The sequence below is a fragment of the Salvelinus fontinalis genome, chromosome 38 (assembly GCF_029448725.1).
Source record: "Salvelinus fontinalis isolate EN_2023a chromosome 38, ASM2944872v1, whole genome shotgun sequence".
NCBI lineage: Eukaryota > Metazoa > Chordata > Actinopteri > Salmoniformes > Salmonidae > Salvelinus > Salvelinus fontinalis.
The window spans coordinates 2120231-2135230 of NC_074702.1; the positions used below are offsets into that span (position 1 = coordinate 2120231).

The 15000-nt window shown below is 51.4% G+C and overlaps 1 protein-coding gene across 3 annotated transcripts in view; it reads left to right on the forward strand.

The window, feature by feature from the left end:
- The window catches only part of LOC129837349 (ankyrin repeat and IBR domain-containing protein 1-like), a gene marked incomplete in the record, with an annotated part of 82677 nt that overhangs the window by 11486 nt on the left and 56191 nt on the right, over window positions 1-15000 (forward strand). For all 3 annotated transcript variants that reach the window (XM_055903446.1, XM_055903445.1, XM_055903447.1), the window contains 1 exon segment: window positions 11117-11417. In XM_055903446.1, coding sequence (XP_055759421.1) covers window positions 11117-11417 — 301 coding nt within the window.

A 15000-nucleotide genomic window follows, 5' to 3' on the forward strand; every position in this document is an offset into this window, starting at 1 on the left:
ATCCTACTGAAACAGGGAGTGACAACCTGGACTGTAGGGCTCCTCTACTAGTTCCTCCAGTCTCTAACACTAGGGGCCCCTGTTACAATACGTTAGATATTTTACTGAAACAGGAAGTGGACTGCAACCTGGACTGTAGGGCTCCTCTACTAGTTCCTCCAGTCTCTAACACTAGGGTCCCCTGTTACAATACGTTAGACATCCTACTGAAACAGGAAGTGGACTGCAACCTGGACTGTAGGGCTCCTCTACTAGTTCCTCCAGTCTCTAACACTAGGGGCCCCTGTTACAATACGTTAGATATCCTACTGAAACAGGGAGTGACAACCTGGACTGTAGGGCTCCTCTACTAGTTCCTCCAGTCTCTAACACTAGGGGCCCCTGTTACAATACGTTAGATATCCTACTGAAACAGGAAGTGACAACCTGGACTCTAGGGCTCCTCTACTAGTTCCTCCAGTCTCTAACACTAGGGGCCCCTGTTACAATACGTTAGACATCCTACTGAAACAGGAAGTGGACTGCAACCTGGACTGTAGGGCTCCTCTACTAGTTCCTCCAGTCTCTAACACTAGGGGCCCCTGTTACAATACGTTAGATATCCTACTGAAACAGGAAGTGGACTGCAACCTGGACTGTAGGGCTCCTCTACTAGTTCCTCCAGTCTCTAACACCAGGGGCCCCTGTTACAATACGTTAGACATCCTACTGAAACAGGGAGTGACAACCTGGACTGTAGGGTCTCACTACTAGTTCCTCCAGTCTCTAACACTAGGGGCAATATGTTAGATATCCACCCTTCCTTCCTTGTTGCATTGAGCTAAGCACAGATCTGTAAATGATTTGGACAGGTGGAAGCCAAGGTTACCATTATATTACTTCTACTGACCCAGCCAGTTCAGGTAGGTGATCACTTCAAAGGAGGGGTCGGCATGGTAGCCTAGTGGTTAGAGCGGTCGGCGTGGTAGCCTAGTGGTTAGAGCGTTGTGCATGGTAGCCTAGTGGTTAGAGCGTTGGGCAGGTAGCCTAGTGGTTAGAGCGTTGGGCAGGTAGCCTAGTGGTTAGAGCGTTGGGCAGGTAGCCTAGTGGTTAGAGCGTTGGGCATGGTAGCCTAGTGGTTAGAGCGTTGGGCAGGTAGCCTAGTGGTTAGAGCGTTGGGCAGGTAGCCTAGTGGTTAGAGCGTTGGGCAGGTAGCCTAGTGGTTAGAGCGTTGGGCAGGTAGCCTAGTGGTTAGAGCGTTGGGAATGGTAGCCTAGTGGTTAGAGCGTTGGGCAGGTAGCCTAGTGGTTAGAGCGTTGGGCAGGTAGCCTAGTGGTTAGAGCGTTGGGAATGGTAGCCTAGTGGTTAGAGCGTTGGGCAGGTAGCCTAGTGGTTAGAGCGTTGGGCAGGTAGCCTAGTGGTTAGAGCGTTGGGTCAGTTTACGGAAAGGTTGCTAGATCGAATCCCCCGAGCTGACAAGGTAAAAATCTGTCATTCTGCCCCTTGAACAAGGCAGTTAACCCACTGTTCCCCGGTAGGCTGCCTGTTAACCCACTGTTCCCTGGTAGGCCGTCAGTTAACCCACTGTTCCCCGGTAGGCCGTCAGTTAACCCACTGTTCCCCGGTAGGCCGTCAGTTAACCCACTGTTCCCCGGTAGGCCGTCAGTTAACCCACTGTTCCCCGGTAGGCCGTCAGTTAACCCACTGTTCCCCGGTAGGCCGTCAGTTAACCCACTGTTCCCCGGTAGGCCGTCAGTTAACCCACTGTTCCCCGGTAGACCGTCAGTTAACCCACTGTTCCCCGGTAGGCCGCCAGTTAACCCACTGTTCCCCGGTAGGCCGTCAGTTAACCCACTGTTCCCCGGTAGACCGTCAGTTAACCCACTGTTCCCCGGTAGGCCGTCAGTTAACCCACTGTTCCCCGGTAGACCGTCAGTTAACCCACTGTTCCCCGGTAGGCCGTCAGTTAACCCACTGTTCCCCGGTAGGCCGTCAGTTAACCCACTGTTCCCCGGTAGGCCGTCAGTTAACCCACTGTTCCCCGGTAGGCCGTCAGTTAACCCACTGTTCCCCGGTAGGCCGTCAGTTAACCCACTGTTCCCCGGTAGGCCGTCATTGTAAATAAGAATTTGTTCTTAACTGACTTGCCTAATTAAATAATATTCCATTTAAAAAAAGGAAGCACACGAGGCATTTCTGAAGGATTCCAACAGGATGTAGTTCTATATCAGGGTACCAGTTTCTAGAAAGCTACTACTTAGTGCTATACATTATATGAAGGTTTAATAGGGCGTGATAGTGTGTGTGTGTGTGTGTGCACGCCTGTGCCTATGCCTGTGCCTGTGTCTGTCTGTGTGTGTGTTATTTCTCTAGGACAACTTGCAGTGAACTACATTGACGCTGAGACTCTCATTTTGTCCAGCATTCTTCATCATACTGTCATTTTACTTAGGAATGCGACTCAAATGGTCTCCTATCCTCTATGTAGTACACTTCTTTTGACCAGGTCCCCTACCTACACAGACTTGGTGTTTTTGGCTGGACTTGTCAGAGTAGCTGTGTGTACTCCTGTTTCAGCACTCTTTCAGTTCATCACACGCTCAGAGAGACCTTTAATTCTATGTTGTTATTGGTAATCGATTGTTGGCCGTCAATACTGGTGTCCGTGGTCCTCTGTAAGCTTGTGGTTGGTTATTACTGTGGACATGGGGGTTTTCTAGACCGTAGAGAGGATAAATGAGTCAAACGGTTAAAGTCAGATAAGAGTGTTTTCATCATAACAGTGGAGTTGACAGTAGCCCCTGGGCTAACCATTACTGTAGAGAGCAGCCGCCATCTTGTCTGTTTTAACTCTTCCCACAGGACTGCTTCTCTGAGCGACCGCCGTGCACCACCAGCAAATTGATGTTTCACTTTGCCGAACCATGATGAGTACGAGCTGCGGGTTCTCTGTGTCCACAGCCTCTGGAAGGCTACTCGGAGTCAGTGGGAGAATCTCAATTTGCTCACGTCCTCTCTCCTCACTTCCTTCTCAAAAACCCTGATTTGGAGGAGAAGGTCAGAAGGAAGGGACCTCTGGCTTTCTCATCCAAATGGGTTTTGAGAATGCATTTGAGATTCTCCCATTGACTCAGAGTAGCCTTCCATCAGCTTACCAAAGGTTGAACCACTGTAGAAAACTGTGTGTCCGGTAGCTCGGGGGTTGTCAATGAGTAGCTCTCAAGTAGATACTGAGAAATAATCACTAGGCCTTAATACTACATGATTAAATCTGTAGATAAAAAAATAAAACACAATTTTAGATTTTTTTTTGCTATCTATTTTCCCCCTACATCTATCGGTTAAATCACATTATTTAAATGTTTTCATTCAGTTACTAAAGTAACAGTCCTGGCTGAGTCCCATATGCGCTTCGCGGTTACGATGTCGCCTGTATACGTCTACGGGCAATGAAAACATGAAAAAGCACAGGATATTTGTACCTCGATAAAATGGCTCTGCTTTGGTAAGTAATATATCCACCAAATAATGCATTTCTACCATTGTCACTTTTTTATTTATTTAAATACAGGAAAACTATTTGGTGGAATGTGCTCAGAAAAAAATTGCCATTTTTTTCTTGAAGCCAACGTTAATTTACTTTGTCTCCAGTGTTCCATAGTCCTACGTGTTGACTCTAGCGGTCCGTAGTCCTACGTGTTGACTCTAGCGGTCCGTAGTCCTACGTGTTGACTCTAGCGGTCCGTAGTCCTACGTGTTGACTCTAGCGGTCCGTAGTCCTACGTGTTGACTCTAGCGGTCCGTAGTCCTACGTGTCGACTCTAGCGGTCCGTAGTCCTACGTGTCGACTCTAGCGGTCCGTAGTCCTACGTGTCGACTCTAGCGGTCCGTAGTCCTACGTGTCGACTCTAGCGGTCCGTAGTCCTACGCGTCGACTCTAGCGGTCCGTAGTACTACGCGTCGACTCTAGCGGTCCGTAGTCCTACGCGTCGACTCTAGCGGTCCGTAGTACTACGCGTCGACTCTAGCGGCCCGTAGGCCTACGCGTCGACTCTAGCGGCCCGTAGGCCTACGCGTCGACTCTAGCGGCCCGTAGGCCTACGCGTCGACTCTAGCGGCCCGTAGGCCTACGCGTCGACTCTAGCGGCCCGTAGGCCTACGCGTCGACTCTAGCGGCCCGTAGGCCTACGCGTCGACTCTAGCGGCCCGTAGGCCTACGCGTCGACTCTAGCGGCCCGTAGGCCTACGCGTCGACTCTAGCGGCCCGTAGGCCTACGCGTCGACTCTAGCGGCCCGTAGTACTACGCGTCGACTATAGCGGCCCGTAGTACTACGCGTCGACTCTAGCGGTCCGTAGTACTACGCGTCGACTCTAGCGGTCCGTAGTCCTACGCGTCGACTCTAGCGGTCCGTAGTCCTACGCGTCGACTCTAGCGGTCCGTAGGCCTACGCGTCGACTCTAGCGGCCCGTAGGCCTACGCGTCGACTCTAGCGGCCCGTAGGCCTACGCGTCGACTCTAGCGGCCCGTAGGCCTACGCGTCGACTCTAGCGGCCCGTAGGCCTACGCGTCGACTCTAGCGGCCCGTAGGCCTTCGCGTCGACTCTAGCGGCCCGTAGGCCCACGCGTCGACTCTAGCGGCCCGTGGGCCCACGCGTCGACTCTAGCGGCCCGTGGGCCCACGCGTCGACTCTAGCGGCCCGTGGGCCCACGCGTCGACTCTAGCGGCCCGTGGGCCCACGCGTCGACTCTAGCGGCCCGTGGGCCCACGCGTCGACTCTAGCGGCCCGTGGGCCCACGCGTCGACTCTAGCGGCCCGTGGGCCCACGCGTCGACTCTAGCGGCCCGTGGGCCTACGCGTCGACTCTAGCGGCCCGTGGGCCCACGCGTCGACTCTAGCGGCCCGTGGGCCTACGCGTCGACTCTAGCGGCCCGTAGGCCTACGCGTCGACTCTAGCGGCCCGTAGGCCTACGCGTCGACTCTAGCGGCCCGTAGGCCTACGCGTCGACTCTAGCGGCCCGTAGGCCTACGCGTCGACTCTAGCGGCCCGTAGGCCTACGCGTCGACTCTAGCGGCCCGTAGGCCTACGCGTCGACTCTAGCGGCCCGTAGGCCTACGCGTCGACTCTAGCGGCCCGTAGGCCTACGCGTCGACTCTAGCGGCCCGTAGGCCTACGCGTCGACTCTAGCGGCCCGTAGGCCTACGCGTCGACTCTAGCGGCCCGTAGGCCCACGCGTCGACTCTAGCGGCCCGTAGGCCCACGCGTCGACTCTAGCGGCCCGTAGGCCCACGCGTCGACTCTAGCGGCCCGTAGGCCCACGCGTCGACTCTAGCGGCCCGTAGGCCCACGCGTCGACTCTAGCGGCCCGTAGGCCCACGCGTCGTCTCTAGCGGCCCGTAGGCCCACGCGTCGACTCTAGCGGCCCGTAGGCCCACGCGTCGACTCTAGCGGCCCGTAGGCCCACGCGTCGACTCTAGCGGCCCGTAGGCCCACGCGTCGACTCTAGCGGCCCGTAGGCCCACGCGTCGACTCTAGCGGCCCGTAGGCCCACGCGTCGACTCTAGCGGCCCGTAGGCCCACGCGTCGACTCTAGCGGCCCGTAGGCCCACGCGTCGACTCTAGCGGCCCGTAGGCCCACGCGTCGACTCTAGCGGCCCGTAGGCCCACGCGTCGACTCTAGCGGCCCGTAGGCCCACGCGTCGACTCTAGCGGCCCGTAGGCCCACGCGTCGACTCTAGCGGCCCGTAGGCCCACGCGTCGACTCTAGCGGCCCGTAGGCCCACGCGTCGACTCTAGCGGCCCGTAGGCCCACGCGTCGACTCTAGCGGCCCGTAGGCCCACGCGTCGACTCTAGCGGCCCGTAGGCCCACGCGTCGACTCTAGCGGCCCGTAGGCCCACGCGTCGACTCTAGCGGCCCGTAGGCCTACGCGTCGACTCTAGCGGCCCGTAGGCCTACGCGTCGACTCTAGCGGCCCGTAGGTCCTACGCGTCGACTCTAGCGGCCCGTAGGCCTACGCGTCGACTCTAGCGGCCCGTAGGCCTACGCGTCGACTCTAGCGGCCCGTAGGCCTACGCGTCGACTCTAGCGGCCCGTAGGCCTACGCGTCGACTCTAGCGGCCCGTAGGCCTACGCGTCGACTCTAGCGGCCCGTAGGCCTACGCGTCGACTCTAGCGGCCCGTAGGCCTACGCGTCGACTCTAGCGGTCCGTAGTCCTACGCGTCGACTCTAGCGGTCCGTAGTCCTACGCGTCGACTCTAGCGGTCCGTAGTCCTACGCGTCGACTCTAGCGGTCCGTAGTCCTACGCGTCGACTCTAGCGGTCCGTAGTCCTACGCGTCGACTCTAGCGGTCCGTAGTCCTACGTGTTGACTCTAGTAGTCCTACGTGTTGACTCTAGTAGTCTTACGTGTTGACTCTAGTGGTCCATAGTCCTACGTGTTGACTCTAGTGGTCCATAGTCCTACGTGTTGACTCTAGTGGTCCATAGTCCTACGTGTTGACTCTAGTGGTCCATAGTCTTACGTGTTGACTCTAGTGGTCCATAGTCTTACGTGTTGACTCTAGTGTTCCGTAGTCTTACGTGTTGACTCTAGTGTTCCGTAGTCTTACGTGTTGACTCTAGTGTTCCGTAGTCCTACGTGTTGACTCTAGTGGTACGTAGTCCTACATGTTGACTCTAGTGTTCCATAGGCCTACATGTAGACTCTAGTGGTCCTACATGTTGACTCTAGTGGTCCTACATGTTGACTCTAGTGGTCCATAGTCCTACATGTTGACTCTAGTGGTCCATAGTCCTACGTGTTGACTCTAGTGTTCCATAGTCCTACGTGTTGACTCTAGTGTTCCATAGTCCTACGTGTTGACTCTAGTGGTACGTAGTCCTACATGTTGACTCTAGTGTTCCATAGGCCTACATGTTGATTCTAGCGGTCCATAGGCCTACATGTAGACTCTAGTGGTCCTACATGTTGACTCTAGTGGTCCATAGTCCTACATGTTGACTCTAGTGGTCCATAGTCCTACATGTTGACTCTAGTGGTCCATAGTCCTACGTGTTGACTCTAGTGGTCCATAGTCCTACGTGTTGACTCTAGTGTTCCATAGTCCTACGTGTTGACTCTAGTGTTCCATAGTCCTACGTGTTGACTCTAGTGTTCCATAGTCCTACATGTTGACTCTAGTGGTACGTAGTCCTACATGTTGACTCTAGTGTTCCATAGGCCTACATGTTGACTCTAGTGTTCCATAGGCCTACATGTTGATTCTAGCGGTCCATAGGCCTACATGTAGACTCTAGTGGTCCTACATGTTGACTCTAGTGGTCCTACATGTTGACTCCAGTGTTCCATAGTCCTACATGTTGACTCTAGCGGTCCTTAGTCCTACATGTTGACTCTAGTGGTCCTACATGTTGACTCTAGTGGTCCATAGTCCTACGTGTTGACTCTAGCGGTCCGTAGGCCTACATGTTGACTCTAGTGTTCCCTAGTCCTACATGTTGACTCTAGTGGTCCATAGGCCTAGTGGTCCCTAGTCTTACATGTTGACTCTAGTGGTCCATAGGCCTAGTGGTCCCTAGTCTTACATGTTGACTCTAGTGGTCCGTAGTCCTAGTGGTCCATAGGCCTACATGTTGACTCTAGCGGTCCATAGGCCTACATGTAGACTCTAGTGGTCCTACATGTTGTCTCTAGTGGTCCTACATGTTGACTCTAGTGGTCCATAGGCCTAGTGGTCCATAGGCTCCCTCGTCTTTGTGCTTGAAATTGCAACTTATTATGTGACTTGTTAAGCGAAGTTTTACTCCTGGGCTCATTGAGACTTGCAATAACAAAGGGGTTGTATACTTCTTTACTCAAGACATTTCAGCTTTTCATTTATAATTAATTAGTAAAATTCCACTTCAACATTATGCGGTATTGTGTGTAGGCCAGTGATGACAACATCTCAATGTAATCCATATTAAATTCAGGCTGTAACACAAAATGTGGAGAAAGTCAAGGGGTGTGAATACTTTCTGAAGGCACTGTATATATGGGGATATTTATGATTTGTTATCTGTGATGGTTATAATAAATTAGGCATTGTCGAGCGCTGTTGGCTTATGGGCCGAGATAAATGCACCATTTTTTTTCTCGCCTTGTGTTCCATTTTTGATTATTTGAGTTCAATATAATTAGTAGCAGAACCTAAGAAAAACAGGTGTGTTCTGTTCAGAAATATGGTTTAAAATAAATACATAATTTAAAATGTTTAATTCTATTATTATTTTTTAAAGACAATTGCACCCCCACTTTCAGACAGTCAGGTGCTCGTGATGTAGAGCAGTCCCTGAAGGGACTCTTCTTATCAACTGTATGCAAGAATATCATCTGTGTTCCCTTAGGAATTCAGCATTCTCTGTGTTCTCTTAGGAATTCAACATTCTCTGTGTTCTCTTAGGAATTCAGCATTCTCTGTGTTCTCTTAGGAATTCAACATTCTCTGTGTTCCCTTAGGAATTCAGCATTCTCTGTGTTCTCTTAGGAATTCAACATTCTCTGTGTTCTCTTAGGAATTCAACATTCTCTGCGTTCTCTTAGGAATTCAACATTCTCTGCGTTCTCTTAGGAATTCAGCATTCTCTGTGTTCCCTTAGGAATTCAGCATTCTCTGTGTTCTCTTAGGAATTCAGCATTCTCTGTGTTCTCTTAGGAATTCAACATTCTCTGTGTTCCCTTAGGAATTCAGCATTCTCTGTGTTGCCTTAGGAATTCAACATTCTCTGTGTTCCCTTAGGAATTCAGCATTCTCTGTGTTCCCTTAGGAATTCAGCATTCTCTGTGTTCCCTTAAGAATTCAGCATTCTCTGTGTTCTCTTAGGAATTCAACATTCTCTGTGTTCTCTTAGGAATTCGGCATTCTCTGCGTTCTCTTAGGAATTCGGCATTCTCTGCGTTCTCTTAGGAATTCAGCATTCTCTGTGTTCTCTTAGGAATTCAACATTCTCTGTGTTCTCTTAGGAATTCAGCATTCTCTGTGTTCTCTTAGGAATTCAGCATTCTCTGTGTTCTCTTAGGAATTCAACATTCTCTGTGTTCTCTTAGGAATTCAACATTCTCTGCGTTCTCTTAGGAATTTAGCATTCTCTGCGTTCTCTTAGGAATTCAGCATTCTCTGTGTTCTCTTAGGAATTCAGCATTCTCTGCGTTCTCTTAGGAATTCAGCATTCTCTGTGTTCTCTTAGGAATTCAGCATTCTCTGTGTTCTCTTAGGAATTCAACATTCTCTGTGTTCTCTTAGGAATTCAACATTCTCTGTGTTGATCTCTCCGACCCCCCCCAGTGTCTCACCTCTGAGGAGCAGGGGTTACATCCTATTGGTCTGATATCTGAGGTTAACTTTACAGTAATACTATTGGTCAACAAGTCAAAATTTGAATCCAAACAACTCAGATGTTATAAAGGTGTCTTAGATTCATTGTTCTTTCTCTTATGTTCCTGACTTGCTGTGGTGAGAAACCTACACTCATTCTTCATCTCTCCCATGACCTCTGGGCCCTGGCATTCTTCATCTCTCCCATGACCTCTGGGCCCTGGCATTCTTCATCTCTCCCATGACCTCTGGGCCCTGGCATTCTTCATCTCTCCCATGACCTCTGGGTCCTGGCATTCTTCATCTCTCCCATGACCTCTGGGCCCTGGCATTCTTCATCTCTCCCATGACCTCTGGGCCCTGGCATTCTTCATCTCTCCCATGACCTCTGGGCCCTGGCATTCTTCATCTCTCCCATGACCTCTGGGCCCTGGCATTCTTCATCTCTCCCATGACCTCTGGGCCCTGGCATTCTTCATCTCTCCCATGACCTCTGGGCCCTGGCATTCTTCATCTCTCCCATGACCTCTGGGCCCTGGCATTCTTCATCTCTCCCATGACCTCTGGGTCCTGGCATTCTTCATCTCTCCCATGACCTCTGGGCCCTGGCATTCTTCATCTCTCCCATGACCTCTGGGCCCTGGCATTCTTCATCTCTCCCATGACCTCTGGGCCCTGGCATTCTTCATCTCTCCCATGACCTCTGGGCCCTGGCATTCTTCATCTCTCCCATGACCTCTGGGCCCTGGCATTCTTCATCTCTCCCATGACCTCTGGGCCCTGGCATTCTTCATCTCTCCCATGACCTCTGGGCCCTGGCATTCTTCATCTCTCCCATGACCTCTGGGCCCTGGCATTCTTCATCTCTCTCTGACCATGCTTAGAATAATGCCTTGTAATGCTTGTTAATGCTTTGTAAGTGAAGCTTTATGCCTTGAATGTGAATCCATTCATTTGACAAAGTAATTAAATACACTTGTATTTAGAATTCCGTTCAGACATTTCTCCACGGTCTATTGCTGTAACTCAACAATTGTGTTATTGACTGTATGTTTGTTTATGTGTAACTCTGTGTTGTTGTTTGTGTCGCACTGCTTTGCTTTATCTTGACCAGGTCGCAGTTGTAAATGAGAACTTGTTCTCAACGAGCCTACCTGGTTAAATACAGGTGAAATAAAAAATAAAACTGTAGTCTCTTGCATATTGCTATTTATCGTGATGGAGTCAGATATAAACATTTTAATAGGCTAGTCTTATTTACGAGTCTCATGTGAGGGGTGTGTGTGTGTGTGTGTGTGTGTGTGTGTGTGTGTGTGTGTGTACTGTATATATATATACTGTATATACACATCAAATATTACTTCACTATAGTAAAAATAGTCTGAGGTACTCACTCTGTACTTGTACTTAAAGGGATAGTTCGGGACTTCCCCAGAGTGTGAGAAACTTGTGGATATCTTTTTTATGTCTCTGCATCCAGTTTTGTGAGCCAATGCTAACTAGTGTTAGCGCAATGGCTGGAAGTCTACAGGAACAGCTAGCACGTTAGCCGTTCCCATAGACTTCAAGTCATTGCGCAAACGCTAGTTGGCAACTTCCTTCAACCTGAACGCAGAGACATAAAAATGGTATCCACAAGTTCATCTGAATCTGGGGAAGTAGACGTAGGACCTCATTGCCAAAATCCTGAACAATCCCTTTAAGGGTGACTGTGACGTTTTCAGGGTCATATTAGTACCAAGTAAACCATGTTCCCTTTTCCTTCCCCTCTCCCTACCAGGTCCTTTCTCTTCAGTAAGGACGGCAACCCCAACAAGCGTAACGTTCACAATGAGACGTCCCTCCATCTCCTCTGTATGGGCTCCCACATCCTAATGGGGGAGGGGGCTCTGCAGCCGCGGCTGGCCCGGCCCGAGCTGGACGAGATGAAGAGGGCAGAGTGTCTGCAGATCATCCTGAAATGGACCGGAGCCAAGCTGGACCGGGGAGAGTATGAGAACGCCAACGTCAACGCTACTGATAACAAGAAGAATACATCGCTGCACTACGCAGCCGCCTCAGGGATGAAGAAGTGTGTTGAGGTGCGAACCCCGACCCCTTAGCCCTGCTACATAGACACAACTCATAGCCCTACCCCATAGACACAACTCATAGCCCCTACCCCTTAGACCTACCCCATAGACACAACTCATAGCCCCTACCCCATAGACACAACTCATAGCCCCGACCCCTTAGACCTACCCCATAGACACAACTCATAGCCCCTACCCCATAGACACAACTCATAGCCCCGACCCCTTAGACCTACCCCATAGACACAACTCATAGCCCCGACCCCTTAGACCTACCCCATAGACACAACTCATAGCCCCGACCCCTTAGACCTACCCCATAGACACAACTCATAGCCCCTACCCCTTAGACCTACCCCATAGACACAACTCATAGCCCCTACCCCTTAGACCTACCCCATAGACACAACTCATAGCCCCTACCCCTTAGACCTACCCCATAGACACAACTCATAGCCCCTACCCCTTAGCCCTACCCCATAGACACAACTCATAGCCTCTACCCCTTAGACCTACCCCATAGACACAACTCATAGCCCCTACCCCTTAGACCTACCCCATAGACACAACTCATAGCCCCTACCCCTTAGACCTACCCCATAGACACAACTCATAGCCCCGACCCCTTAGACCTACCCCATAGACACAACTCATAGCCCCTACCCCTTAGACCTACCCCATAGACACAACTCATAGCCCCTACCCCTTAGACCTACCCCATAGACACAACTCATAGCCCCTACCCCTTAGACCTACCCCATAGACACAACTCATAGCCCCTACCCCTTAGCCCTACCCCATAGACACAACTCATAGCCCCTACCCCTTAGACCTACCCCATAGACACAACTCATAGCCCCTACCCCTTAGACCTACCCCATAGACACAACTCATAGCCCCGACCCCTTAGCCCTGCCATATAGCCCTACCCCATAGACACAACTCATAGCCCTACCCCATAGACACAACTCATAGCCCTACCCCGTAGACACTTCTCATAGCCCTACCCCAAAGACACAACTCGTAGCCCTACCCCATAGACACAACTCATAGCCCTGCCACATAGCCCGACCCCATAGACACAACTCATAGCCCTACCCCATAGACACAACTCATAGCCCTGCCACATAGCCCGACCCCTTAGACACTTCTCATACCCCTTGGACACTTCACATACCCCTTAGACACTTCACATACCCCTTAGACACTTCACATACCCCTTAGACACTTCTCATAGCCCTTAGACACTTCACATACCCCTTAGACACTTCACATACCCCTTAGACACTTCACATACCCCTTAGACACTTCACATACCCCTTAGACACTTCACATACCCCTTAGACACTTCCCATAGCCCTTAGACACTTCTCATACCCCTTAGACACTTCACATACCCCTTAGACACTTCACATACCCCTTAGACACTTCACATAGCCCTTAGACACTTCACATACCCCTTAGACACTTCACATACCCCTTAGACACTTCACATACCCCTTAGACACTTCACATACCCCTTAGACACTTCACATACCCCTTAGACACTTCACATAGCCCTTAGACACTTCACATACCCCTTAGACACTTCACATACCCCTTAGACACTTCTCATAGCCCTTAGACACTTCTCATACCCCTACCCCTTAGACACTTCTCATAGCCCTACCCCTTAGACACTTCTCATAGCCCTGCCCCATAGACACTTCTCATAGCCCTGCCCCATAGACACTTCTCATAGCCCTACCCCTTAGACACTTCTGCTAGGCACTTCCCATAGCCCTTAGACACTTCTGCTAGGCACTTCCCATAGCCCTTAGACACTTCTCATAGCCCTGCCCCATAGACACTTCTCATAGCCCTACCCCTTAGACACTTCTGCTAGGCACTTCCCATAGCCCTACCCCATAGACACTTCTCCCCATAGCCCTACCACATAGCCCTACCCCATAGACACTTCTCCCCGTAGCCTTACCCCATAGACACTTCTCCCCGTAGCCCTACCCATAGACACTTCTCCCCGTAGCCCTACCCATAGACACTTCTCCCTGTAGCCCTACCCCATAGACACTTCTCCCCGTAGCCCTACCCCATAGACACTTCTCCCCGTAGCCCTACCCCATAGACACTTCTCCCTGTAGCCCTACCCCATAGACACTTCACGTAGCCCTACCCCATAGACACTTCTCCCCGTAGCCCTACCCCATAGACACTTCTCCCCGTAGACCTACCCCATAGACACTTCTCCCTGTAGCCCTACCCCATAGACACTTTTCCCCGTAGCCCTACCCCATAGACACTTCTCCCTGTAGCCCTACCCCATAGACACTTCTCCCTGTAGCCCTACCCCATAGACACTTCTCCCCGTAGCCCTACCCCATAGACACTTGTTCCCTTAATCCCCTTTCCCTTAGGCCAGGGCTCTCCAATCCTGTTCCAGGAGAGCTACCCTCCTGTAGGTTTTCACTCCAACCTGATTTAAAAAAATAAACTGCTAATTATTAGAATCAGGTGTGCTAGATTAGGCTTGGAGTGAACCTATAGGAGGGTAGTAGTTCTCCAGGAACATGGTTGGGGGAGCCTATAGGACGGTAGCTCTCCAGGAACAGGCTTGGAGTGAACCTATAGGACGGTAGCTCTACAGGAACAGTGTTGGAGTGAACCTATAGGAGGGTAGCTCTCCAGGAACAGGCTTGGAGTGAACCTATAGGACGGTAGCTCTACAGGAACAGGCTTGGAGTGAACCTATAGGACGGTAGCTCTACAGGAACAGTGTTGGAGTGAACCTATAGGAGGGTAGCTCTCCAGGAACAGGCTTGGGGTGAACCTATAGGACGGTAGCTCTACAGGAACAGTGTTGGAGTGAACCTATAGGACGGTAGCTCTACAGGAACAGGCTTGGGGTGAACCTATAGGACGGTAGCTCTACAGGAACAGTGTTGGGGTGAACCTATAGGAGGGTAGCTCTACAGGAACAGGGTTGGGGGAGCCTATAGGACGGTAGCTCTACAGGAACAGGCTTGGGGTGAACCTATAGGACGGTAGCTCTACAGGAACAGTGTTGGAGTGAACCTATAGGAGGGTAGTAGTTCTCCAGGAACAGGGTTGGGGGAGCCTATAGGACGGTAGCTCTACAGGAACAGGGTTGGGGTGAACCTATAGGACGGTAGCTCTACAGGAACAGGGTTGGGGTGAACCTATAGGAGGGTAGCTCTACAGGAACAGGGTTGGAGTGAACCTATAGGAGGGTAGCTCTCCAGGAACAGGCTTGGAGTGAACCTATAGGACGGTAGCTCTACAGGAACAGGCTTGGAGTGAACCAATAGGAGGGTAGTAGTTCTCCAGGAACAGGGTTGGGGGAGCCTATAGGACGGTAGCTCTACAGGAACAGGGTTGGGGTTAACCTATAGGACGGTAGCTCTACAGGAACAGTGTTGGAGTGAACCTATAGGAGGGTAGTAGTTCTCCAGGAACAGGGTTGGGGGAGCCTATAGGACGGTAGCTCTACAGGAACAGGGTTGGGGTGAACCTATAGGACGGTAGCTCTACAGGAACAGGGTTGGGGTGAACCTATAGGAGGGTAGCTCTACAG